This window comes from Rissa tridactyla, chromosome 1 (genome assembly GCF_028500815.1).
Source record: "Rissa tridactyla isolate bRisTri1 chromosome 1, bRisTri1.patW.cur.20221130, whole genome shotgun sequence".
In the NCBI taxonomy this organism is placed as follows: domain Eukaryota; kingdom Metazoa; phylum Chordata; class Aves; order Charadriiformes; family Laridae; genus Rissa; species Rissa tridactyla.
The window spans coordinates 105,373,933-105,401,725 of NC_071466.1; the positions used below are offsets into that span (position 1 = coordinate 105,373,933).

General features: G+C 39.0%; 2 protein-coding genes across 9 annotated transcripts; one reads left to right on the forward strand and one right to left on the reverse strand.

Annotated features, from left to right (window-relative positions):
• Positions 1-2,135: 2,135 nt before the first annotated feature.
• Positions 2,136-23,226, reverse strand: USP16 (ubiquitin specific peptidase 16). Of its 6 annotated transcripts, XM_054207787.1 has the most exons (19): positions 22,586-22,767; positions 22,273-22,448; positions 20,928-21,026; positions 18,096-18,274; positions 17,340-17,443; positions 14,819-14,922; positions 12,796-12,974; positions 11,773-11,865; positions 10,957-11,087; positions 10,504-10,591; positions 9,553-9,631; positions 8,558-8,649; positions 7,735-7,791; positions 6,474-6,641; positions 5,182-5,857; positions 4,401-4,492; positions 3,074-3,160; positions 2,599-2,755; positions 2,136-2,485 (listed from the first exon to the last, which is right to left on the reverse strand). In XM_054207787.1, the coding sequence occupies exons 3-19, from the start codon at positions 20,986-20,988 to the stop codon at positions 2,361-2,363; spliced, it is 2,472 nt and encodes an 823-aa protein (XP_054063762.1). In that variant the 5' UTR covers positions 20,989-21,026; positions 22,273-22,448; positions 22,586-22,767; the 3' UTR covers positions 2,136-2,360. The 6 variants fall into 6 exon arrangements, with proteins under 6 accessions (XP_054063762.1, XP_054063772.1, XP_054063733.1 ...); XM_054207797.1 differs by lacking the exons at positions 22,273-22,448; positions 22,586-22,767 and adding an exon at positions 23,089-23,226 and having other exon boundaries at positions 12,796-12,971; XM_054207758.1 differs by lacking the exons at positions 22,273-22,448; positions 22,586-22,767 and adding an exon at positions 23,089-23,226.
• On the forward strand, positions 22,972-27,706 carry RWDD2B (RWD domain containing 2B). Of its 3 annotated transcripts, XM_054207832.1 has the most exons (6): positions 23,199-23,411; positions 24,307-24,525; positions 24,614-24,681; positions 25,379-25,455; positions 25,540-25,744; positions 26,450-27,706. In XM_054207832.1, the coding sequence occupies exons 1-6, from the start codon at positions 23,199-23,201 to the stop codon at positions 26,685-26,687; spliced, it is 1,020 nt and encodes a 339-aa protein (XP_054063807.1). In that variant the 3' UTR covers positions 26,688-27,706. The 3 variants fall into 3 exon arrangements, with proteins under 3 accessions (XP_054063818.1, XP_054063807.1, XP_054063796.1); XM_054207843.1 differs by lacking the exon at positions 23,199-23,411 and adding an exon at positions 22,972-23,003 and having other exon boundaries at positions 25,379-25,744; XM_054207821.1 differs by having other exon boundaries at positions 25,379-25,744.
• The last annotated feature ends 87 nt before the right edge of the window (positions 27,707-27,793 follow it).

Genomic DNA, 27,793 nt, shown 5'->3' on the forward strand with positions numbered 1-27,793 from the left:
GACTGCCATTTTATTTGTACTTGGCGTGACATGGCTGTTCCCAATATGTGAACATGCAGGTGTGTTTGTGGGGCGACAGTGTGTAGGGGTGGTGGCGTGCCCTTGGCTGGCTGCTAGCTGACCCTTCCTCACCAGGACAGAGGTGGAAAACACGTAGAAAAAGCTCAAGGGCTGAGATAAACATGGGGATGTGACTTAACTGTCTCAGGCAAAACAGATTCAACATGTGGAAAATTACTGATTAAAAACAGAGTTGGAGGGTGAGGAAGAAAAAAAACTAAATCACCTTCCTGTGCCCTTCCCCTTTTCCCAGGCTCAGCTGTGGTCCTTTGCTCCCACCTCCTCTCCCTCTGCTGTGGGGTATGGAGGCTGTGGTCAGTCTGCGACAGCTCCTGCCTGTGCATGCTTCCTGTCCTCCCTTCCCCCAGGGTACAGTCCTTCATGAGCTGCTTCAGCACAGGGATCCTCGATACAGGTTACAGGCCATGGTCTTCCATGGGGAGAACCTGTCCCAGGCTGCAGCTGCCACCAAGGCACAAGTCCACCCGCTTTGGCCTGAGGCCTCCACAGCTGCAGTGTGGAGTTCCAGTATGGTCCGCTCCATGAGCTGCAGGGGGACAACCCGCTCCAGGGTGGTCTCTCCAGGGATCTGTGCTCAGGAGCCTGGAGTTTCTCCTCTCACCTCTGTGCTTGCAGGGCTGATTCTCACACTTTTCCCCCTCGCCCCTGGTCAGCGGTTTTGGCTTTCTTACACAGGCTTTCCCCAAGGTGCTGCTGCCTTGGCTGAGGGGCTCAGCTGTGGCCAGCATTGGGCACACCTGATACCTCAGAGAGGCTGCAGGTCACCTCACCATCTCAACACCTGCACCCAGCACAGTGCATGAGGGAGCCTGACTGTGAGCCTGCCGCAGGGAGCTGGTAACTTCAGGAAAGCATCATCTGTAATTGTTGCAGCTCTGTGTACTCTTTCTTAATTGTGTGCCTTAACCACTATTTGAGTGTAAAAAAAGGAGTATTGAAATAATTAATTATGGTAGCAGGTCTGTGGTCCATGCCTACGTTCATTTTTGTTACATCCATCCATTTCATCCTCACTCTTTTATTTAAGAGTCTCTACGCTCTCAAAATGGCAGCCGGGCAGTAGTGAACCACATCTCATTCTAAAGGCCTTAAAAATAAATGCTGAGCAGCGCTAGCTAGCATGATACGGAGTGCTGGAATCTTTCAGCCAAAGCCCCCTGTCAAGATTCTTCTTGGAAAGTAAACCGCTTGTGTCTCTCGGAGTAGCTTGAAAGAACTGCACTTGAAATTCAAGCCACTTCAATAAGTAATTCTTTTATTACTCTTGCCAGTGCTGCTCCATTTCACAGCCAGAAGGGAGGGGAAGGCTAAATCAAGTCTGGAACTATCTTATGCCTAAATAAGGCTGCCATACAACAGCTCCCTTAATGCTCGCTTTATAGTCAGTTGCTGGTGTGGCTGAAAAATAAACTCAGCAAGTTTTCAGAAGGATTGGCATACTGACATAGTCAGCTGCACAAGTGCCACTGCCCAGGGCTGTTAAGGGTAACAAGAATACGCAAGACTGCCCATTTTCTTGGTAAGGTTGTTGTGAAAAATGCCCTGAATGTACACAGCTGCTGCTCTAGCATGAAGGAGCCAGGATTTTATTTACATGAAAGCCTGTGTAAAGCCTTGCCTACGGAGAAGAGAACTTTACAGTTAAACGTCACTGCAGGACTATTTTTCATATCCCTCCAAGGCGAAAAGGAGAGATCCGAGCTCTCAGCCTTGCCAAAATACCAGCATGAGGTTCCCATGCAAAAGAATTCCTAGAGTTTGCAAACTAAGGGCTCCTCTATTGGACATAAACCAACAGCGGAAAGAGAGCCGATGCTGAATTTGTCTCAGCTCTAAGATGTGTAGGAAGAAACAACTTCTTATGCTTGGAACTCAGGCCTAAAATACACGTGGAACAGATGATAGCCGAGATAACTATAGTTCAAAATTATAGCTGGTCCCTTTAAAGTGAAAGAGTTGCTGACTAAGATGTATAGCACTTGCAGGAAACTAAAAGCAGCAGTTGCTCGTCTGTGCCAACACATAAATTACTTAATAGAAGCTCAAAGCTGTAATTTTGAAAAAAAAAAAACAAACCCAATTCTTTATTTATTTAAAAGTAGTGAAAACACTGGAAAAAGTATAAGTTAACCATTTGTCAGTGTGTCTAAGAAGCATAAAGGATATTCCTGCAGTTGTATACAGTAGCTCCCAACATTTAACAACATGATTTGCAAGTCTCTGCCTTCTTTCAGACCACTTGAAGATGGCCGCACAGACCAGGTGGCTTCTCAGATGAGTTACAGCAGTCGCTCATAGAACAGGAGATAAGCTTGCGAGCTCAGCACTTTCGCTGCAGGCACGGCTTGTACACGGGTATCGCTGATGTGGAACCACTGCCCTTTTACTGGTTCGGTTTCTAAAGCTGCGACAGGAAGAATTTCAGAGTAAAAAAGTTATGACAAAGAACTGAAACAATCAGTCCCTGTTACTGTTCTGCAGTAAAAAATAATTTGTGAAATATTTCTAATTATTTACCTTGAGGAGATGGTCCTTGAAGGACAAAATCAGAGAGATGGTTGTTCATACTTCTCATTTTAGCGTAAGCAGTGTAGTGCCCAGACCTCATCGTTCCACTATGTTCAACAACTCCATAGAGAGAGTACAGTACTTTCGTATTCCCTTCAGCCACGTTCTATAAAAGCAAAAGTTTAGGTATGCCAGTCAGGTACTGGGTTTTAATAAAGGCTTTAAAAATTGGAAAAAAACCTCTTCACTTTGATTTGTTTGCTGACGAAGGCGAAGCTGGTCATTACAGATTCATGCAAGCACTACAACTATGATCAGCGGAAGCACGCTGCCTCAGGTACAAGTCACACTTGTAAATTATCCCATATTATCACACAAAATAACTGAAGCTTGACAAGCATTCCACAAAGACTCTATTAAGCAGCTTAACTGTGAAAGCACATTAGAATAGGAGAACAGAGAATCTGATTGCTTTCCCACTTACTTTACATTTAACTGTACAGAAAGGGGCCAAGTCTATCACTTCTGGAAACTTGATGTGCCTGTTAACCTTCCGTAGATTAAATCCAGCCTTAAAAAGACAAAGTAGAGGAAACCCCCAAAATGTTAAAATGAAGCGTATTAAAACCGTGCTTAGTTACTAAATGTTTCAGGTTAAAGTTACAACAATACAAAATTAGTTTTACATTACACAAAATCGGGAAAGAGCAATGTTGGTTTTGGTGGGGTTTTTTTTTCCTCCGATGCCCAAGGTTTTCCAGCATTACCTCCTTGTCCCCCATGCTGCACTGGACCACAAGTTAAGACAACTCTTCAACTCACTCTTACAGTAACTTAATGGTAGCAAAAGTGGAAAAAGAATCATCTCTAATGTATTTATGGAACTACTAGGACATCTCTTGCTTTTCAGATACTGTAGTATGCCTGGGGATCTAATTTTATACTGTCAAAATTGATGTAAATTCTACTCTCACCTTATTCAAATAATCTTCCCGTATCAAATTGGAAGAACAAAAGGAGAAAGTGACAAATGTTACTTCCTTCATCATGTTACAGTCTCTTGGAACAGGCTACATATTTTCATTTCCTCTGTGTAATTGCTTTTCATCTACTTAAAGTCACCTCCCTTATCTTTTAAGTATTTTGACCAAAATACTGAACAGTTCTAAATTCAGAAGAGGCAACGCTGTCTCCCATCCCCAATTCCTTTCCTCTTTCTTGAAAAGCTAAAACCCTGAATTAAAAAGTTTCTTACAACTTGGAAAAGAGGTAAGCCATTTTACTTTGGTTTCTATAAATAAGACTTAAAGTTGCATCATTGCTTTCCATTTATCCCCCCCTTTTTATCTTTCTTCCCTCGGTAAGGCTTGGAATCCTCTCTTTTCCAGTTCTACTGACCTATTGTAGCATTCTTTAGTAAGGGATCCTATTCTATCTATACCGAAATGTAAGAGACCATGAACTGCTGTAGTAGCAGGAAACAATTAATGCTAAAATACTGCTTAATGCAGTAAGCAATAACAATAGCGAGGAAATATGTCACAAATAAGCTCACAGAACAGTGTTTACCAGGGAACTAATGGAATATTCTTTCACGAAAACACACCTCAACTCCCCAAAGACCACAAAACCCAACGCTGCACACCAATGCCTTCCAAACCTTGGAAAAAAGCCCCAAACCAAAACCAGTTTTATAGGAAATGAAAATATGCTAACATTAGTTTCAAGTTAAGCTAGTAGTCTGTGCGTATGTACATATTAAACTGATACTATATACATACGCATTTTTGCAATATCAGCCTGCTACTTACCTGCTGAAACCTCTTTAAGTGAAGAGTTAAAACCAGAGGAGCAAGAGAGATTAGCATCTGCTTTTTGGCATTAGTATAAACATACCTTTCACCTGCAGAAAAGAAAAACCACCAATGATTAAACAAATGTTACAGCAGGAATTTATTTTCACTATTTAGACCGTTACACGTCATCTACTACAGCAACTGAGAAACTGAACGTTCCCCTTTAACATGATGAAGGGCACAAGAGCTGCCATCTTGCAGATCCCATATCACTAAAGTAGCTGCTCACACCGTGTCTGAGCGGTGTCAGCACAAGGAGGGTGAATTCTTGACTTGTTCTCTACGACTCTCATCATCAGAAATTGCACGTGGCTTTTATTGGCCTTTTGAGCAAACACCAACACGATTTCCCTACGACTGTTACAGCAGAAATCTCACATTTGAGGAAAGAGCAGAAAAAGCACCTGCTAAATAGCCCTACATTCATCCACAGAATGCATTTTTAAGTTGAAATGCCCTTTCCCTCCCCCCAAACCCACTCCTCTGCTCACTCTTCTTTTTCAATCCTGCAGTATTCTGTACGTAAGCTTGTGAGCCTATTCTGCTCAATTAAGAGCTTCTTTGTACTAATCTCTGTGAAAGAGGTTCTCACAAGCTACTCACTGAACACTAGTTCAACTGATCCAAGTTAAAATTATACAAATACCACATTAGGGACATTCCGCTCCCCCCTTACCCACCCACCCAGCAGACAGGGACATATTTAAAGTTTATTTTAAAAGATAATTTGTCATACTTTTTACGTTGTTCTTTGGTCCATAATGTCTTTGTGTGCATACATCACAGAGTAGTTTATTGGTCTCGGTAAGTTTTTCATTACGGGTAAATTGATACAAACAGTGATAGATTGAACCTTCTTCCGGGTTCAGATCCTCCCTGTTTGCAAGCGTACAAAATGCCGTTTCTGGATCTTCAGTCAATACTTCACATGTCTTGACAGGAACACTTTGAAGATCATCTAAGGTACCGTCATCAGACTCAGCATTGGCACCCAAGTGTAGCTTTGAAAAGTCAGTAGCAAGCTCTTCCTCATCTTCATTTTCATCATCCTCATCTTTCAAAGATAGGTTGTCAAGGCCATTGACAAATGTTACAGGAGAATCTAAGCCTTCCATAGGGACATCCACGAGAGACTCATTTTCTACACACTCCTGTTCTGGCTTTCCTATATTTTCAGGCATGCTCTGAACTTCTGTACCATTTCCCTCTATGCTCAGGTCTTTCGGAGCTAAGCACTGATCTTTGCAATCACTTGATGATTCCTTAATCACTTGCTTCGTATCAGGAGCTTCAGAGTTAATTTCTGCCTCTGACTCTTGGTTATACTCAACGTCTTTTTCTGACTGTTCAGTTGCACAGATATCTGTCAAGTGAAGCACCTTTCCTTGAAGTTTTTGCTGGCGGCGTTGGCTCTACAAATTAGAATACATAACATATAAGAATACAAAAGGCAGAGCAAATTTAAATGATATTTAGCATGTCTTACCATGTCTTTACCAAAATTTTTGTAGCATGCCATAGATGCAAAGAGCGGGAGAAGGAAGAGTAATCTATGATTTAACAATCGGAGGTGATCGATTCAACCAACTTTATCCTCATTCTGTTACAGTTCCCACTGCTCCCTGTTACACAGTATCTTCAAAATACAACTAACGACGCCCTTTATATCTTACCGATCCTTTCCTGATCCTTTCCTGTGTCAGTATTCTAAAGTTCTGTGAATACCCTTGCAAGCAATGCCTGGAGAACAGCTATCTGATACAAACTAATGCTACTTCAGACAGGCAACATAAATTCCACATTCCTCTGGACATTAGTTTATTCCTAGCACAGCAACTCTTAACAGAACACGTAACTTCTTAATAGCAAAGATGTAGATACAATTGGTGTTTTCTGTTGTGCATTTGAGTGAGCAGAAAAATCTAAGCTGTCTCCTTATCCATCTAAACCAAGGAATCAAAAAGAATTTGTTTTACCAGAAATTGCAAGCACTTCATTAACAAAAGTGAAATACTTATCAAAACCAACCTTGGCTTGTTTTTTGGCCTGTTTCTTTGCTTTTTTCTGAAGGTGCTTACTTGTACCAGGGGGCTCATCTCTCTGCTTAAGATAACAGTCATTGTTTTTATCCTCTTCATCTTCAGATTCCTTTTCTTTGGTTTTTTTAATATTTCTCTCATTCGTCATTTTTCCTTTCTACAAAAAACAAAAAGCCACAAAACCACCACAGAAGTAGAGGTGTTACTGTCCCGAGTACCAAAACAGCATTCCAAAGAAAACTAACTAATTTATGCCACCTTAATGTTTACAAAAGAGATGTCGCACTGCAGAGGGAGTGCCTGTAAAACAAGGACTTGCAGAATGAAACAGTATGAAAAAGTAAGGCCATCTGAACCTCTAAAGGGGCAACGTTACCTTTGTCTCTAACAGATGTAAATCTCATTAAATGCACTGAAGAGTAACATTTTACACAAGTGAAGACCTTTTCAGTTGAACTGCCTGCCAACGAATTTGTTTCCTTCTGTTAAAATGAGATTTGTTCGTTGCAGAAGACGTGCAATCCCTTTGGCTGAGGGCGTTTCATTTCAATAGTTACTCATTAGCTTTTGTGTGAGCAGTGCTACATAACAAATCTGAAATATTACACATGCAGACTATCAATATGAAACACAAAGCAAATAAAGTATTTTGAGTGTCTAGAGATTGATGAAACAATTAATATTGATCAAGTAAGCATTCACATAGTATCCTACCAATGTTTATTAACTTTATTCAACAACCTAAATACTATGAGAAGTATTCTTGCACTCAGTGCAGAAAAATGGATGAAAAAAGTAAAAAAAAAAATAATAATCAAAATAAAGCATTCAAGCAACCACTAGGCACCCATCACTGCCATGCAATTTAGTTCGGTTTTACAATACTGAAGATGAATTGGGAAACATTGATCTTTGCAACTCAGTCTTCTACAATAGTGAGACAATATTTGAACATACTAGATTATTCCCTAAGCCAGCCTCGACATTAGAAACATTAACTGACAAAGTAGCAAGATCACCATTAGACTATCAGCAATTTTCCAGAGACAATTTATGAGCCACAACTTACAGGAATGACTTATGAATGAAAGTCTTATTCTCCGTCTTTTGGGGCAAATTTATAACTCTAACTTTCCAAAGAGACATTTAGAAAGATGCATAAATTCATTCCCCAATGATTATATAATAAAGGCATTTTCATATAGGTAAACAAAAACTAAGCCAAAAAGCAAGCACGTACAATTTCTTACCTGAACATCTAGTACAGGAAGCGACAAATCAAGGAAAGACTCGTGGACCAAGGATACCTTTAAATAAATATTTAAAAGTCCAATTTATTTTTGTTTGCAAGTGGCTGCCTTGCTGTCAATAGGCTTATTTGTACAATAAACGTAAAACACACCTGATCTACCTTCACAAACAGCTGTCCATGACCAAAATCTAGCAGTCATTTTACCACAGAAAAAAGAAAGAAATATTTTTACAAATTTCAGTTTTCTAGTTGCCTAGAACGTGAGAACCCAACTTAGTGGCTATGAGACTGATATCTAGCCCACTCACTAATACCCTTAATTACTTAATTCTCAGGATGCATTATCCCAATCGTGCCTTCTTGCTTAACCGGCAATTCTATGGTCGTTCCAGTGTGGGAAAGGGAAAGACCTAATCATCTGATGAAAAAAAGAAAGGGCCCCTGGCAGCATACTGCTGGGAGCAGACAGTTCCTCCACTCTGTAATTTGTACTACTGGAAGGTGTTTACCAGGAATCTGAGAGTAAATTCTTCTGGCACAAGCAGTTTGCTGCTGCTGACCTCTTTTCCTGGAAGTCTTTTGAAAGGGACTGAAAGATTAGCTTTATAACATCAATAACATACAGCTTTATAACATAAGGGAAGAAAGATTCCAGCCAAACCATGCCACTCTTTGAAAAGCATTGCAGCAAGTCAACTCTTCAAAGTGTATTAACTGAAGCAAACCTCTCCAATTTATTTCTACATATAGTTACTTTGAGGTTCTCCTGCAGATTACATAAAATTATACTCTAGGCTAGTCAAAGCAGGCAGTTTACTTACCGTTCTGCATTCCTCACACATAATCGTACTGGTTAACTCCCCACCAAAGATTTGATCTACAAAACTCTGTATTCCCTTTTTCTTTTCATATTCTGAGAAATGACAAAGTATACAGTAAAGTTAATAATATTACAAATAATATACTGTCAACCAGTTTAGTTATGGCATACCAGAAAAAAAGAGAACACAGTATGCAAGATATATGGTGGAATAAGCTGGCCTGTTCGATTTTCCTCAGGAAGTACAGTAAGATTTTTTAAATTAAGATTCTTTCATGCAAAGGAACAGGGTCAAAACACACATTTGAGGAAGACTGACTGAACCAACACCTCTACCACTTTACTTTCTCAACTCAAACGCATTTCCCTGTTTTCTCAGAAGCACTGCCTCCCAGTAAGAGTTCCTGTTTTCTCTCAGAACTCAACTCAAGCAACTGTCTGAACCTAAAAAACAAGCCCCAATTTTTGTCTGTATAGGTGCCCTACAAACAAAACCAGTTTCCTGAAGTTATATTTTTAGCGTAGCACATAGTCTGAATTTAAACTTGCTCTTCATCTTCTAACCTAAGTCACATTGAAAAGTTTAAAAATCCTCTGTTCACTGCTGGTTTGTTTTTTTTTTTTTTTTTTTGTTTTTTTTTTTTTTTTTTAATACTACTGTTAAGTAACAATGGACTATTAGGACTGAATAAATCATTACATTCATGTGCTAATATTTTAATTTCTTACATAATATTTGAATGATTAAACACTATAATGGCTACACAATCAACTCCCTTTTACACTGTTAAGAAGGAAATGCCACTAAGTTCAAGAAGACATTTAAATAGAGACCAGCATTATTGAGCCTTATATTCTAGATGTATACATATTCAAGAGATGGCATAAAGTTGTACCATTAAACATGTACCTTTTAGTTGATACTATTAGTGTAACTTTGTGTGCTTCAATGAAATAGAAGTTTTTAAATTATCACATCAGTAACATGTATTTTACCTTTGATTTTCTTTTTAAGTTCCTCTTCATTTTGTTTGTTAGAGTCAGTCAGTGCCTTCAGTATCCCACCGCTTACTTGCTGAAATTTTCAAAACAAACACACACTGCAAAGTTTCCTGAACTAATTAAGTTAACTAGTCTGTTTTACAAAATGTTTCAGATGGAGGAAAAAGTTTAATCTTCACCAATTAAGAGAATCAATAAAAGCAACACCAATGCCTGCACAGACACAAAATAGTTCCTGTGGATATTAAAAAAATAACCAACAGAGAAACAAGCTTGCAACCATAACGTTGCAACTAGTATGTAAGAAAGTCAGTCTAATGGTTAAATACTTTCCAAAGTTAAAACTAGCAAAAAATCCCATGGAATTTCAAGTGAACTTCCAGGTATTTCAGAAATTAAGACAAAAGGACATTCTTTAGGGCAACTACAAATATTGCAAACCCACTTTTTCTATAGAAGCTTTGGACAAGTCAATCTATTTCTGAAGGACAACAGACATTTATATTAAAAATGTTGAATTAACAAAAGACATTTAGAGCAAGCAAAACTGAACCTTTCCACTTGATTTTATTAGAAGAGCATAGAGAATAAGCAGCACACTGCTTTCCCAAAAGGCAGAAAACATAATTACCTTAGAAACCTAAACAACATGTATAATATATGTTAGAGATACAGGCCACACACAAAGTTCTTTCTCTGAATAGCTTTGTTAAATGAAAATAGCAATCCCCGTGGTTGCTCCTTCACAACCCCACTGCTTAGAGGCTGCCAGGTTCTACAGCTCTGTTGCTAATCTGCTTCAAGGAAGTGCTATGGGCAGCACAAACCACTCTAAAGAGGTTGACATCTCAGAAAGAATGTTCTTTGTCCCCTCAGCAGAGGGGAAAGTCTTGGTCTGGGGGTACGAAGAAGAAAGGTAGGCACAACTATGAAATCAGCACTCACTTGGATTTCTTCTGCTCTCATTCCATCAAGTAAGTAACGAAGCAATTCATGACTGTCTTGCTGCTGATAACCTTTAAATCGTATGGCTCTGTTAAATGAAACAATAATTGTAGAATGTAACTAAATTTAGACAAAGTAAAAACAATTCATATCAAACACAAAAGGATAAAGTCTCAAGCACATATGTATATGAAAGCAACAAGTGCCTATATACAGTATTTTCTAAAAACGTGAGGCTAGGTATTCAGAATACGTCACTGAATATCTTTCATTTTACTTCTATTAATTTATATTTGGCTCTTTATCCTCTTCTTTCAAAACTTAAGTATTATACAAATTTTATACGCTGTGATGTGAGCTCAAGAAAAAAAAAAAGGGAGAAAACTGACCTTTTTAAACAACTAACAAGTTTTTTTCATACTCACTATGACATGCCATTGTACAGATACTCACTTTTTACAAACCTGAGCAAAAAGTTCCTTAGGAGTGACTACCCCTTTTTTTGTCTCTTGCATTTCTGTCAGGAACTGATACATGGCTGATGTCAAAGGACCTGGCTGATCTAGTTTTATCAGCTGAGGCTCCTGTTTTAAACAAAAGCAACAAAGTTGTTTTGCATTAATTTGGTGACAGATCCTTTTGGAGTAAGTTTTTCCTTACTAAACACTTCAGTTCTTGAAAACATTATTATACAATAGAATACACAAAATTTCAAAACAGCAGTAAGTTAATCTGACAAAAACAAACAACACATGGTTTCTTATAAGATGATATCAAAATACTGCGCCAAGAATCACTAATTATTAATTGCTTAGTTGCAACTCTGGATTTCTTGCTTTTATTAGGAAAAAAAATACAATTTCTAAAAATGCACAACCCTTCTTTCCCATCCAAATCTCTAACTGTAATGACAGACGCATTAAGTTAGCACTGAAGACGTTCTCTAGTTTCCCATTTTGCATTTAGACAAGTGACACTGTAGCAAAAGTTACACATTTTTATCCTTTAAATAACTTAATCATAACAGAAGTACTCTTTTGATAACAACTAAGAGTTCTGAATCGCTGCTCTTTCACTTTAAACGAAAGACCTCCGCTGACTTCAGAAGCAGCTCTATGGAAGTCAAAGGTGAAGTTCCCACTGATTTTGTATCTTAAACTCGTTAGTATTTAGCAGAAACAGCTTTAAAATCCAGAGAAGACTATTGCTTGTTTCTTTAACAGATTGGAAGGGTGGGGAGAAACGCTATGGAGGTCGAAGCATATATACCATGAATAACTCAGGTGACTCAATTTTAACTGTTGTGCCAGGCATTTTAGCTTCTTTAAGCAGCTCCCTCAGGACTGGAGTTTGTGATAAATTCTGTAGAACATAAAAGACAGACATTTGTATCAACCAGATTAGCAGCAATTTATTTTTCCCAAACACAGAACTACAGCAGTAACTACCACTCTGGAGATTCTAACACTGTTTAACCATTAAAGGTACGTTCCATACAGCTAATGGGACTTCCAAGCATCCTCTATACATATATGACTTCAGATTGCAGAAACCTTAAATGTACTATTCTTCTACTTCTTCTACGCTGATCTTTTAACTGTTTGCTAGTGTCTGTTTCTAAAATCAAAAGGTAAAGTGCAGTGTGCCTATTTGCTTGGTTTAAAATATGTTTAAAAACAAAAATCAAATGGCTTACTAAAACCTGCAAGTACAGTGGGAATTTTGTTTCAGTAAAGCTTCAGTATCAAGAACCAAAGAGCACAAGATTACATGCGAGTTTTAATACACATGAAAGAGCACGTTTATTCTATCCAAACACTTCTTAGCTGAGCAAGACACAGAAGATGGCAATGCAATATGCTCATCCTGTTAATATTTACTTTTATTTGATTTCCTGTTGCTGAGAGAGACTTTTTGTTTCTGTAAACACCCACAGACTTTGGGTATTAATCTCTTATACCCTAAGAGGTCAGCAAGGGTGATGTGACACTATTTTATTTTTTTTACTAAACTAGGAAGTTGGCATGCTTAATCTATATCAGTGAAAGACACTGTCCCTCAAAGACATATCTTCCCTTAGAGCAAGTCAGAACCTGCAGCTCCATTTCTTCATATTTCTCTGGGCCAACACACTATTTTTAGAATGAAACCGTCATTCTTGGCAGACAAAAATCACATTCTAATTGTGTCATTATACAACACTGGGGGTGGGGTTGTTGCAGCTTGTTTTCTTTTTTTCTTTTACTATTCAAAATTTTTTTTTTTTTTTATGAACTGCAATAACTACCATACCTGCATCACTGCATTAAAGAAACACGTATTCCCCAAGTTACTAAGTCCTTTCACAGTCACTTCCAAGTTAGTACTTGAATGAGAATTCTCTTTAAGCGAGACTTCTTTTTCTTGCTCATTTTTGCTGTCTTTTTCTACTTTTTTATTTTCAAATTCTTTGTTCTCTTGTTGTTTTTCTACTGAAATAATAAAAAAAAACATACCACATGTTAATCCAGTAACAGGGAATGTGTTAGGAAAAAGTTACAGGCAGCAGCAATCTGCAATGTTTAAAACTTAAAGATGTGATAATTAATTTATACATTGTATAAACGTAGCACTACTGGTTTAGGTTCTTAAACTGTCTAGGTAACAGGAGTCAAAAAAGACACAAAACAAACCAACAAAAAAAAAAAATATATCAAGAAACCCCTGAAATGCCACTGCAGACCAGCATAGACTTTAAACATGCCACTTGGCAAACAAGCCATTCATGACAACAATCTCTGAAACTCTGCATTTGTTATCTGAAATTTTATTCCTGTTGCAAAATCACCTATGTTATGGCTTTACATAATATCCAGCAAAATGGCATCTGAGAGAATATCCCTTTTGACATGGCACTATTGTCTGAAATGAAATGCACAGGCCTCCCACTGTCAAAGCATTCTCATGTTCATTTCATGAACCTAAACAGATGAAACTGGAAGGTTTATATTCTTCAAGACATGTTAAATACATTTCCCCCAAAATTACTTTAGTGTATAGCTCAAAATTTCAATGACTTGTTTCGTAAAAACAGGGAATTCCAGGTAATTTTCAGATTAACATCCACACTGGTTCTGCCAGTTTGGCAGTCTACTATTGATAAGGTTTCTGATAAATAGGGCTGTGAGCCAAGATTAACTTTATTTTAAAGTAATGCCAGATCAGAGAAAGCAAGGAAAACAGACAATACCGTCTTTGCAGATGGACAAGAAGCAGACGGATGGAACAAACAACAACTGCACCCAGGTATTCATCTGTTTTTCACTTTACACCCAAAAAGAAAATTCTGGCAATCAGTATGAAGTTCAAATGCTAGATGTAGAGAAACTATATATCTGGGAAATACTCACCAAAACCACTCAGAGGTTCTGGTCCCTGGGGAAAAACCTCAGCTGCTTCCTGAACAAATATTCAGAGACAGACACTTGGCACTGCTGGATGGTTGCAACCTATTTCCCAAGGGGCTGTGATTTCAACCAAGTGTAGGGTAGTGTTGGAATTTTTGATAGCCATAAATTATAGCTTTTTTGTTGATATGCAAATTCTTCCAAGTTTTTCAGTGGAAATGCCTTGTACAAAACCAGTTTTGCCGTTGTGGAAACTGGGGGGTTTTGCTGGGTTAATTTCCTTTTAAAAAAAACACATTTTGCAGATAGACTGCAGGATGAACATGCTGTTTTGGAGAGTTCTGAACATACCGCAGCTACCTATACTAGATGTACAGACCCAGCAGACAAATCCTTTTGTATTCTCCTTCCATTAGGAAATGTGTTGCAACAGCTGGAGACTTAGTCATTCCAGCTGATACATTCATAAATACCTACAAAAATACTTTAAAAAAAAAATCAAATCAAATTATCACTAAGCAATGACAATTTTCCTTCAGATCTCAAGACAGTCCAATGGATAAACACAGCACTTCTAAGTACTGAAAGTCAATTCACTACTCACAGAACAACCAAACTTCACATTTAAAAAAAAAAAAGCCACTGTAAAATTCTACTTTTTCCCCTTCTATTCCTATATTTCCAGTCTGTAAAAGTTCAAGGACCCTGAACAAAATCTTCATCCAATTAAGTCCATGGGCTAGGATGTTAGTTATGTTATCAGAATTCTGACACAGAAAAAAAAGAAAAAGGGAAGAAATTAGCTTTCTAATTTACCATAAGGTGCTTCAAAACTTAAATCTAATTTAGTGTACATTCTTGATTTACAGTACTGTTTCCTACATTTAAGGGGCTTTCTGATTTACTGTAGGTATACTAAAGTTACTTACCTGTATGTGACGAGTCAGTACAAACTTGTTTTCTAACATAATCCACAGTCTGACCCAAACGGGTTGAAGTATTATATGAGACTTCGTTATCGCATGCGTAGCACCTGTCTCCGCCCCCCCAAAGAAAAACAATTAATCTTATTTTTTTTCTATTGCTTAAAAACCTAATCTATTTACTTCTTTTATAACTTTTTGTAATGAATTGCATCAAATTACAAGATTTATTTTAAGATTTAGAAGTTTTAGAGAAGAGTTGCATCTATTTCTGATCAAGAAAATAAAAAGTTTAAAAATTATCGTTACTAAATAATTTCAGTGACTGGAAGTTGCAATTTACAAATATAAATTAGACCCTTAAAAGATGTGCTTAGAAACCTAGTCTGCAAGAAAAATAAATGCAGAGAAAATTTTGCCAAAATCAGGAAACTAAGATAACAGGCCCTAAAGGAAACAACTTATGAATGATATGGCATGGAAAAATATTTTGAGTATTCTAGCCAAACAAGTACTTCATTATGTTTAAATTGGACAGGAAACAAATCAGTGTCCTCCATTAGTCCTGCATGCTTTTATTTGCTCTTCCACTGCCGATATAAAGCTATTTCTCTCTTTATAAGAACTATGTGGTTAGGCCACTATTTGGTTTTAAACAAAATTGTGAGAGAAACTGCAGTGACAAAGACTCAAGTAAGATTAAAATTCTGCCAGAACACATACAGACGAAGGAGAGCTGTATGTACTGATTTTGTAGCTCTGCCCAATCAGCTCTTTGCAGAGGTGACAAAAGGTATTGGAAGAGAATGCAAATACTTCTGCACTTCGAAACATACTGATTATAGTTCTTAGGCACAAACACATTTAGCAGATTTCAGGATCACCATAAGTCAGACTCTGGTTTTGGATATTAAAAGTGGCAGAAGTCTGCAGGAAAGTGCTTCCCTAAATCTCTAGCATCCTGGGAATCAGCAGCAATTTTTGCATTTCTTCACGTCTCATTGAAAAAACTGGCTCAGCCTTTGGATCCCAGAGTATGTATTTATTGTCTGTCTGGTTAATTATAAAAATAGGCATTCTCTCTCCTGGAATAACAGAAGATAGTTACTTCCATGGGCATTTTTTAACGTCGTAACCTTTCATTCATCAAAAATTTTATAGGAAGCCTTAGAAGAATCAAGGGACTGGAAAGAAGTTTTTTAAATGATGGCTGTTTGACCAGTGGGGGAAAAACATTAAGTAGATATAACTGGTAAGCCATACCAGTGCTGAAATACACACAATAGCACTTGTGGTAACCCCAGAAGGGCAGAACTTAATGACTTACTAGAACTCTCCTCTTTCCATGTTCAAAACCTTTTCTTTTAACCATTTCCAGGTATTATTCAAGTCTAATCTCAACTAGATATACACACACACTATAGAGAGATTTATTCATCCATTTATAGCATTAATAAATTCTGATCAAAAAGGCTTTTGGCTTTTGCTTTTATGTACTAAGTCCACTGTGAAATACAGTTCTTGATTGTAGGTCTGATTTATAACAATAATTTATACCCAACATATCAACTCAGAATAATTTCTTGTGCAAATTTGTACAACCAAGAAATTCTTGAAGGAAGCAGAGTATCTTGCTTACACAACTTCCTCTCATTTTTAAGTACTTTGATTTAAAAAATACATACGTTTTAAAACGGAGACAATAAAGCCCTTTGAAATCATAATTTTAAAACTTATTTAAATTCACAAAAATAAGTTCACTAATTCATTAGTAATATATATTATTAACGTCCATTTCTACTCCAGAGTTCAATAAAAATACTTAACATTGCATATAAAAGTCCTAAATATGATCAAGTAAATAGATAATGATATAAAAGGTTACAAAGCAAAATGAAAACTCTTTATGTAAGGCATCACAGTATTTCCGTATGGCGCAGTTTGGAAAATTAAAAGTTCCCCCTTATACAGTAACGTGCTATTCCTTTTAAGGATATTCCTTTCAGGAGAACTCCTTTTAAGAGAAGGAAAAACTACCAGGGAGATAGAATTTGTATTGACTAATCCAGTAGCACCTTGTAATTCTATAGCTGTGCTTCTTAACTATACATAGGTATTAAGAAGTCATATTTATCAGGAAAATTAAAGTAATTAAGTTTGTCACTAACTGTGCATTGGAAAGTAGCTTCTACCAAGGCTGAAAGTTAAGATTTAGGCTACATAATAACATATGTTTCTACACATGAGTATTCTGACCAAGCAAAAGCAGTAAAATATGAAGTCAACAGCATTTACTAGTTGGTCAATTTCAACTTCAATTATGAAAATCTTCTAGTTATAAATTCTACAAGTAGAATTTATTCAGCAAATCTTAGCAAAGACTGCTGAGAATTTTGTGTGTGGAAATGCTTTATAGATTTATAGAGATAAGTCCTAGAAATCATAAAAAAAAAAACAAAACAGAAATTATATCCCAGCCTCTATTGCCCTCTAGCTATGACTTAAAACTGTTGCCTGACAAACTCACCACACACTCCAGTTGTCCAAACTGAGAACCAAACAATGGGGGACTGATCTTGGCGTCTTATAATGCTTTAAAGCATGCTGCTCTTGAGAATTTCTGCCACAGCCCTATAATGTTGATAACCAGAGTGTCACAAAATCCAGTTGACTATCAATGAAACATACATAAAGTCAGAGTATAAACAAAGTATTAAAATGAAAACTGATTATGTTAAACTAATTAGGATGAACAGATGGATCGCTACTTCAAGACACATCTGCAGAGACAGAAGTAACTTACTGGGTGCAGAAAAACTATAAAGTTGCTTGGGGACTGAACATCTAATTTACGAATTCCAGTTTGAACAGCTTGAAGAACAAAGCAGATCAAAACCAAAAACCTCTTCAGCATGCAGAGTTTTAAGTTTAATAAACTAACGTTAGCACAAGATCTTATTGTAAAAATCACAAATCAGGAGCACTGACAGAAATTTTTATTTTCTTAGCGAAATAATTTGGACTTTCTAGGAAAGTAAGTCCTCAAGATGGTGTTTTAGCCTTAAGTCTACTAAATGCTTTTGTGCCAAGCTTCTAAGCACTTCATTTGCAGTTAAGAGCAGACATTTTTTATCACAATGAAGTATATCAAATCATTTATGTTGCACCACCTCTAAAATAAAAAAAGAGAGAATATAAGAGTTTAATTAGAAGCTCTCTTGTATCACTATATTATGACCCACTGAAAGATATTATGACAAATTAACAACAAAACAAGAGATACCCTATGGCCACATTTTAGACATAACCATATCGAAGGGCTTTCGTCTGTCTCCTCCTCGGATTTCTCTTGTGTCTTATTGTCTGCCTTGCAGTCCTGACAAACATGCCATTCCACATTCAGCAGTGCCTTTTTCAGATGACCTTGTTCCAATCCTTTACGAATATGCTTGCACTGAGGCTCTACAAAATAAAAAGCACAAGAATGATGTAGGTATCACAACAAACGCAAATGTCTCTAGGCTTCAAAGACAGAGGCAGCAATCCAGATGCTACGATAGCCTTTCTAGAGCCAACGAAACATTGACAATTTAGCAGACGTATCAGAAAGAAACCTTTTGTTACCCCCCATTCACAATCTGGGGATATTGTTGCTGCATCCTAAACTACTGCATTACTAAAAAAAAACAAAACCAAAACAAAACCCCCAAAAAATGTATCACTCAAATCTACATCTAGTCAGAGGAGTGAACAAAACCTTTGGATACAAACCTACCTACTGTGCCAGGCTGTGGGTTTCTACTATTGGGGCGTTACAATTCCCACACCTCTCGGGGAGCAGCCACAGCCCACTGCCACGGTTCCTAGTCACCAAGGCAGCACCTAGCTGGCCTATAAAAGTGGAGATTATCGAGGTTATGCTTCCAGCTGAGCTGCCTCAGTAAATTATACATCGGACTATGGTAAAAAAGAATGGCACAGTCATCCAATCCATACTGTTATCACTTCGTACTACAATACTACACCAAACTTGAAGCTGAATCTTCTGGGTCTGGTGTGAACTCCATCTATTTAACCAAACTCTGATAAGAATTGTTACACCAAGAATAGGTATCTGTTGCTAAGAGCTACTATCAGGAGTATAATTATCTTATTTATTTTTTGTTTAATTTTTAAGGTTATTGGTTATAATGTCACTTGAGCAAAGAGAAGCTGCTTGTAAGCGTAAGTCATGAACAGAGAAATTGTGATTGACAGACAACACATATGCAAACTGATTCAAGTTCTTCCAAATAAAAAAGTGAAGAACGTATTTATTTTTTTTGCTTTGGCTTTTGGTTGTGGGGGTTTTTTCGGGTTTTTTTTTGGTTTTGGTTTTTTTTTTTTTTTTTTTAAACATAATGTAGGTTTCTAAGACATTTAGCAATATCAGCCTACAAGTCTTCACTATTTGCAGGTACAAACGTCTAAATTTGCAAATACAGGGTCAAATATCTGACAGTACAAATGGTTACCTCAGAAGTCAAAAAGCACAGAGTAAACAAAACCATGCTAAAAGAAAAATGCTGTATGTACCTAATATGTTAAAAAAAAAAAAAAATCAATCACATTTTTCTGAAACCACTGTTGAGATGAATTACATAGCTGCTTAGGTAAGTCAACTGTCTTAAGTCCTTTGCTACAGAGGTATTTTTATTCCTCAGATAGCATAACAGCTCTGAATCTATCTTTGTTGAGGACCACATGCAAGATTACAGCAAACTTTTCTTGGAATGAGCTGAAACTAGTGGAAAGTTTTGTACCTACAGTTCTGCTTCTATCCAAGATTAGAGGATTTTATCATAGTACAAATACTAGCCAATAAGAGCCAAATACAGATATTGAGCTGCATTCTTTAAGCCCTTTTAAAAAACACAAGCTTCATCTACAACTTCAAAATTGCCTTTTTTAAAAAAACCTGTTGTATATTGGCTGCTACTCTGCAGTGGGATTATTCACAATGATCAGTCTTAGTTTATATTTGTGGCTTTAGAGGACATTGTCGAGGTAAGCTAGCCTATTTTTAACCAAAGAAGTGAGATGCCATCGGCAATTGCACCATAACTGATTTTTTTTCCTGGAGAAAAAAAATCAAAAACAGTCATAGCAGACATTGATCTTGACTCCAGGAAAAAAAAAAAGAAAAACAAAAGATAAAAGCAGCTTAAAAGCCTTAGGAAACAGAAGCTACCAGAAGGCCAGGACAACCAGGAAACCAGAGTAGAGTGGAAGTTAAATAAACAGGCCACCACAATGAGTGTCTTGGCTAAAACTGTAGCTGCTCTCTTTCCCAGCTAAATTAGCTGGCTCAACGCGCTTCCCCACTGAGGATCAACAAAAAAGATGGGCAAGACACAACCTGTGATCTTGTAGACAAGGCAGTAGAAGAGAATGCTACACAGCACAAGCAAAACCAAGAGCTAGAATAACCAGTGTAAACCAGATAACAAATAAAATTTCAACACAGGGGTGAGATCCAGTACAGATAGAAGGATAACAGTAACAATTTGGGAATTTCTCTAAAGGAACAGAAGGCAAGGAAGAGAAAGAAGTTGTAACCAAAAAGCACTATGACTTAGAGAGCTGAGGTGTCCAGCACCAGTACTAAATTAGTTGCTAGTGTAAAGACAAAAGGTTTCACAGAAATATTTCAATTGCGATCTTTTTTTGCTGAAGGAAGAATCTTCTGCAACAAAATCTTCATTGGGAAAATGCTACTTAAAGTTATCATGGCAAGTTTAGCAGCTGACTCTATAAACCTTTTACAATCTGAGGAATTTTTAAATGATTCGATACGGTCTGTGTATCAGTAAAGAACTGTGTGCCTGAGTTTCTTGAAAACCAGAAAATAATCCTGGTTTTCTAGACAGGATTATTATTTTATAGCATACTTAGAAAAGTAGCAACACTAATGTTTCTTGGTCGACTTCAGTTTCAATTATACAAACTCACACTTGTAAATGAGACTTCAAAGCTAGTGACTAGCGTAAAGGCCTTCTAATATTAATGAGTTTTCAAGTCCTCTTTGAGGTTAAAACAAACATTAGGACCACAGACCTCTCTGAAGGAAACATACCCAGCGTATCCGGAGACTCATCAGACTGTGCAGTTTTACCTTTGATGCGTTTCTTCCCCATATTTGTAGTCCGTAATTTTTCTTACATGAAACAGTGACCTAGCAAAGAAAAACAGTAAATTAGATATTAGGTTTTGGTTTTCTTGTTCATTGCTAAACAAAAAGTTATTTCTATGGCTAAGATGTCCCTTCAGGTGAATTAACTTGTTTTAATTTGATATTTTCAAAAGAAAATAAATTAACTGTACTTTAAGATGAAACAATTGTAACTGTTGGAGAAGCAAGATCACAATGTGCATTATAAAACCCAAATGACTTAACCCCTTAAATCAAAAACATTGCACAAAAGAACAAGATGGGAAACTTAAGTATCAAAAATCCCATAAATCTTTAAGACTTATCCTTTAACTAACTAATAACACAGGGATTTTAGGAAAAATAATTGTGTTTGTCCCGGTTAAATCTTCAAGTTTTTTGGCAGTTACAGTCTTTCAGTTTTCTTTACTGAAAATTCCTTGTATCTTTGATGAAGTCTGACATGGGCAAATACTCTAACGTTTTTGAAAATATGCAGACAATGGGAGTTCCGATTTTTCAGGTTCTTCACTGGGGGAGATTTACCATTGCTTTCCCAACAAATCAAGCAAATAATTCAGATGGGGCCTGTTATTTGGTGTGCCTGTAAAGACAAGAGTGATCTACCACTACAGAGTTGTAAGCCAAGCACTTGCCTCCAAAAAGTTGGCTACTGCACATATGGTAGGACACTTTTAGCTTCTAGTCTGTAGCCCCTGCAAAGCCCTGTGCCTTATCTCATAAAAGATCATTCAAAAAGACCAGGTAAACTTAAAAATTGACACGTTATACACTGAAAACATGCAAGCTAAAAGGGTTCAAAATGAAGCCCCTGCAGCCCTTCACAGACTAGCCTAACCCTGCTGTCCACCCTTCACATAAACATGTTAGCACAGCACTAAATCTGACTTGTAACATCTGTCCTTTCAAAACCATTTCTTAGCTTGTTCTCAGCAGCACACCAGCCCCAGAGAAGAGCTGCCTGCTTGGAGCTGTTGCAGCTGACAAATGAAGCCAGCCCAAGAGAGAAACTAAGCTGGGAAGAGTTTAGGCACGATACCCACCGAGGACTCTTTGTATGAAGAACCTTTTCAAAGCACACTTTTAGGGCAGATTATCCAGTTGTTAAGTGACAGCCACTTCACCAAGAGCAGAATTACCAACTTTTGCAACTTTAGCATTCAATTCATTCAGAAAAAGAAACGACAGTTCATACGACAAACTCCCTCTAACAGCACTTTTTTTGTCAAAAAGCTACACTTGACCTTACATGAACGACTCTAAACCACTGAAGTCCTTCCCAAATCGACCGTACTCCCGCCGGGAGGACAGGGCAGCAGGAACACACGTTAAACCTGACCCTCGCCACGTCTGGTCTGACTTGCCTGACAGGCTCTTCACCAGCCTTTTCCACGGACAGCCCACACGAGGAAAAGCGCTGCAGAGCTAAAGCAATAAAACAGCGGTGTGCTTTATTGATTTATTTATTTATATTTTTAATAAGACCGGTCTGCAAACGACCAAGAGCGCACCTGCGCCGGTCTGAAACTCGGGGAAGAAAAAAAAATACCCCAGAGGCCCACCTGGGAAACCAGCGCAGAGGGGCGAGGGGGAGGACGGGAGCTCGCCTCAGGCAGCGGGGCCGGGCCCCGGGGGCTCCGCCGGACACCCGTCGCCAGAGGGGAACCGACACTCCCTGTCCAGAGGTCAGCGGCGGGGTGAAGGTGCGCCCCGCCACTCCGTACAGCCCGGCTGGACCGTCCCGAGCCGCCCCATCCCCGGCCGGGCCGGGCCCCCCGCCGCCCCGGGCCGCCCCACTCACCCCGGGCCGGGTTGCGCCGCCCGCGTGTTCCCTGGCCCCGCCGCCGCGCACCCCGCAGCGCTTGCACCGCCCCCCTGCTTCCCATTGGCCCGCGCCCGCCTCCCGCGCCTTGGCTGACAGGCGCCGCAGCCAATAGGGAAAGCTGAGTGTCCCAGCCGGAGCGGAGGCTGCGGAGCGGAGTGAGTGCTGGGGCGGGGGAGGAGGGCGGCCGCGGCGAGAGGAGCTCGGCGACGGGAGCGAGAGGGTGGGGGTTCCGTCCCTCACCTGCCGGTGCCGCGAGGCGAGCAGCTTGTCGGCGCATGGCTCCGCCTGGGTGGCACCCCGACAACTTCACCTAATCCCCGGAGCGGTTGAGGCGACGGTTACCGGCTGCCATGCGCTCTTCCGGCGCGTTGCATTGTGGGGCCGTGAGGACACGGCCGGGAAGGGCGGCGAAGGGAACGGGGACGTGTTGGCGCATGCGCGGGCAACTCCTGCCTCCCCCTCCCCTTCGCCCAGGGCTGCCGGTGGGCGCACGGTGTGGGGAGTTGCCTCCAGCCGAGGCCAGGCCAGGGCCGGACTCGGGCTGGGAAGTGGAGGTTCCCCAGGTGCGCGGCCTTGTGGGAGAGAAAGGGTTGTTAAAGTTCTCTGTCTTAGGAAGGACAGGGAACTACTGGAGAGAGTCCAGCGGAGGGCTATGAAGATGATTAAGGGCCTGGAGCACCTCTCTTATGAGGAAAGGCTGAGAGACCTGGGTCTGTTCAGCCTGGAGAAGACTGAGCGGGGACCTAAACAATGTTTATCTAAAGGGTGGCTGTCAAGAGGATGGGGACAGACTCTTCTCAGTGGTGCCCGGTGACAGGACAAGGGGCAATGGGCACAAGCTGGAACACAGGAAATTCCATCTTAACATGAGGGGAAAAACTTTACTTTGAGGGTGGCAGAGCACTGGCACAGGCTGCCCAGAGAGGCTGTGGAATCTCCATCTCTGGAGACATTCAAAACCCGCCTGGATGCGTTGCTGTCCACCCTGCTCTAGGTGACCCTGCTCTGGCAGGGCGGTTGGACTAGATGATCTCCAGAGGTCCCTTCCAACCCTATCCATTCTGTGATTCTGCAGTCGAGCATTGGAACAGGCTGCCCAGGGAAAGTGGTGGAATCGCCATCCCTGAGGGTATTTAAAAGATGGGTAGAGATGGTGCTGAGGGACATGGTTTAGTGCTGGACTTGGGACTTAACAGTTGGACTCAATGATCTTAAAGGCTCCTTCCAACCTAGACAATTCTATGATTTGGTGACATGCCACCATGTCCTATGCCATCTCAGATCAATGGAAATCTTGTGGGCTGTCACAGTGTCTTCACGTGTACATGGACTGCCCAGGATACATTAGTTAGTTTTGATGGATGTGGTTATAAGAATTAATATGATTTATGTGGGGGTAGTTAATGAACTTCGTCCCATATTCAAGCCCTGTTTTTCTTCCCCAATTTCTTTCCTTAGGAAACAACAGAAATGACTAACCGAGAAGAAGCTGAGATACAAATTTCGGAATTAGATTTACTCTCCAGCATGTTCCCTTATGAGGAAGAGTTCATTGTGACTGACCAGGTGGCTCTAGCAGAACTAAAGCACTATGTTGAAAATGAGTCTGCAGAGATGCCATCATCAAAAGTTCAGTTTATACTGAATGTAAAGCCAGAGGTCTCTAATGCCTCTATGGTATCGTAAAGACCTTTTTTAACTTTTGTTTTTATTTTGTGGGATTTTAGGGCTTACCTGAACTGAACATTTGCTCATTTGTTTTTAGGTGGAATTCTCTATGGCCTGTGCCTTACCATTTAAATATCCAACTGTACTACCAGAAATTACTGTGAGGTATGGCATTAAAAGTACAATTAATAAAAACATTTAGAAGCTATGGTGTGCTACGTAAATACAGTTATAAGAGGATAAAGCAGTCCTTTTTGGATAGTTTACTGTCAAATTAAGCCAGATGGACAACATTGTTGAAGAAAAACAAATCTCCAAGGTTATGATTTCTCTGGTGTCCTCAGGAAATAAGTGAGATATGGGAAAAGCATGGAGGAGTGCCATCTTCTGTACAGAGGGGTTACATGCAGATACTCTTCATAGATCTGATGCTCAAGAAGAGACACTTTTCCATTTTGACAAGGCTTAACACTAACTAAAAGAGTGAAAAGTTAGTCAATGGTCCTGTTCTTCCCTTGTCAAAATGCTATTACTCCCAGACTTCTGTTATTTTTCATTGAACCATTTCCATTTAAAGAAGTAGCCTTGCATATTACAGGAAATTAGTTCAGCCACCATGCTTACTTTTCAAGTACTTTCTTTTTGATTTTGATTTACAGATTGGTGGTACTGTATGTAAACTCAAGAGTTAGCACACTAATTAAATGCCAATTAAGACCTTTTAATAGCTAATAAGTATCAATAGCAAGTGCATACCATCTAAATATGGCCTGATGGCATATTGTCAGCTTGAAGTAAGACTGATAAACATACTAAATTGTAAGCATATTACAACTGCATTTATATTTTTCTTTTTCTTTAGGTCATCATTATTAAGCCGTGCTCAGCAGATTCACCTGAACTCTGACTTAAAAACATATTTGACGGAAAACTGCAGTGGTGAGCCCTGCATGTTGAGTGCAAGGGAATGGGTTAAAGACCACGCAGCTGCTTACATTGACAAAGAGCTTTTGTCTTCCTCAGTGATGACATCAAATACCACGCAGTCAGAAGACACCACGTTCACTCGATTGTGGATCTATAGTCATCACATTTACAACAAGCAAAAAAGAAAGAATATTATTGACTGGGCCAAGGAGCTCTCTCTGTCAGGGTTTTGCATGCCAGGGAAACCAGGTGTTGTTTGCGTAGAAGGTCTACAAAGTAGTTGTGAAGAGTTCTGGTCAAGGTTAGTTTTTCTTTGTACTTAAATGCCATTAGTAGTCAGAATATTACATGTTCCGTGTTGCATACATGGCCAGAAAGTGGGAAATCCAACGACCTTCCAACCTATAAAAGTCTGCAAAGTATTTTTGTTTATCATAATGTATTTACAGCTCTGAATATCCAACGTACTGTTGGTTACAGCCATCAAAGCTACTAGTAACGCATGGTGCACATTTATTTCTGTTTTACCTTCCTCTGTATTTTGGTTGTATAGCAATGGACTGCGGTACCCTAGATGTGTTAGATACATATGCTGTTACATTGCTTTACATTCGTGTTTTATTCTGCTCCCATCATTTATACTTCTGGGTGGTGCAGACTGAATGAACATTGTTATTTGATTATAACAGCTAAGAGAATATGAGAATATGCAAATTCTTAGCACACCCAAGGCAGAAGTGAGCACTGAAACGGAAACCGCATCTTCATCAATTATTTTGTGAGGGATAACATTAAGGTTTTTGAATCCTGGGGGGATATAAAGAAACCATCTCCTGCTTATGGGAGTGTTTATGTGTGGGTAGTATTTCTGTGACCAGTTAGGGAACCATCATCTCAACATATATGTGTAAATGGAATTTACTGACTTCTGTGATAGTAGCTATTTCATAGTATTTTCTAAAACAGTCTTTATATTATAGATTCATATTTCTCCAATTGCTTTCAGAGTAAGAAAATTAACATGGAAAAGAATTCTCATTCGGCACAGAGAAGATGTTTCTTTGGAAGGTGGAGGGCATGCTGAGATTCAGAAACAAAGGAAGTTCTCCACTTTGGAAGAAAAATGTTTCGATGCACATGGTGCCAGAGGAAATCATATGGATTTGGGACAGCTATATCGGTTTTTAGAAGAAAAAGGATGTGCTGACATTTTTCAAATGTACTTTGGGGTTGAAGGCCATTGAAGGGGCTGAAGATCACCACAGATGCCAAGTTGATCCTTGTAACAGATTCCTTAGCTATTCCGCAGCAGTTGATGAGAGATGGAACTAATAATTCATGGTTTATATGATGAATCCAATGAAATCAAGTATCCAGTGAAATCCTGAATAATGAAAATGACTAAATGAACACTTTATTACACTTTCTGGTTTTAAGGGCATTTAGGGTACATACCAAATTACAAAGAAAGAAAATATGTTGAATAACCTACCGCACAGTTACAGAATTATAGATGAATGAATAGATGGATTTATAGTGAATGAACATATGGATAAGAAGAGGCAAAATGGAAGTGTGGGTATCTCAGGAGAGGAAATCTGATATTTACATTATTTGAATGAATAGATGGATTCATAGTGAATAAATATATAATAAGAAGAGAGAAAAAGGAAGTGTGGGTATCTCAGGAGAGGAAATCTGATGTTTACATTATTTGGTACTGTTTACATGCACTACCTGAAGACCTTTTTGTAACAAATCTTTTCTTCTACTGTTTACCTGAAAGTATATTAAGCCAGGAGATTAATGTTTTAATTAAAAAAAAAAAAAAAAAAAGGAGGGAACAAGTTCACAAAAGCCTTCTTCATGCAGACAGGGTGAGCTAGGGTGCTTACTTTAAGGCATAAGAATTTTCCATAGGTAAATGTGTTAAGAGAGATTAATAGCGGTACTGTGGTGGCTCAGCTATGCCTGTAGCCGAGGAGCCCGGTTGTTTGCTCACATAAAAGCAGAAGTTGACCACGGTCTGGGCTTTGTGACAGCCCGCTTCAGGCCAGGGAAATGATCCTTACCCTCAGGTGTTGACAAGTTTTGGGGTGCGCTGATGTGGATGGAGTGCATTGCCCAACATCTGCTTTTGAGCCGGGTTTCAAGAAAGTTGTATCAATGGATGCCAGTTTCTTTCTGTCCCTATGGATTCTGTATCTAAATCATGTACACATCATAAAAAATGCAGGCATTGATTGCTTCTGATGATGATTAAGTATTTCTGCATAGATCTGGTAAAATCGCTAACTTTCAGATCCCGGGTGTGGGCTGGGACACCCTTTGCAGTGATTTCATTTGACAG

Excerpts from the sequence above, each read along its gene's own strand:
- USP16 (XM_054207758.1), bottom strand. The coding sequence starts at position 20,988 with ATGGGGAAGAAACGCATCAAAGGTAAAACTGCACAGTCTGATGAGTCT. Across the intron at positions 8,650-9,552 it reads ACTTAAAAAGAAAATCAAAG|AATATGAAAAGAAAAAGGGA; the intron begins GTAAAATACATG and ends GTCATTTCTCAG. Across the intron at positions 4,493-5,181 it reads ACCAAAGAACAACGTAAAAA|GTGAAAGGTATGTTTATACT; the intron begins GTATGACAAATT and ends TCTTTTCTGCAG.
- RWDD2B (XM_054207821.1), top strand. The coding sequence starts at position 23,199 with ATGCGCTCTTCCGGCGCGTTGCATTGTGGGGCCGTGAGGACACGGCCG. Across the intron at positions 24,526-24,613 it reads AGGTCTCTAATGCCTCTATG|GTGGAATTCTCTATGGCCTG; the intron begins GTATCGTAAAGA and ends ATTTGTTTTTAG. Across the intron at positions 25,745-26,449 it reads TGTGAAGAGTTCTGGTCAAG|AGTAAGAAAATTAACATGGA; the intron begins GTTAGTTTTTCT and ends AATTGCTTTCAG.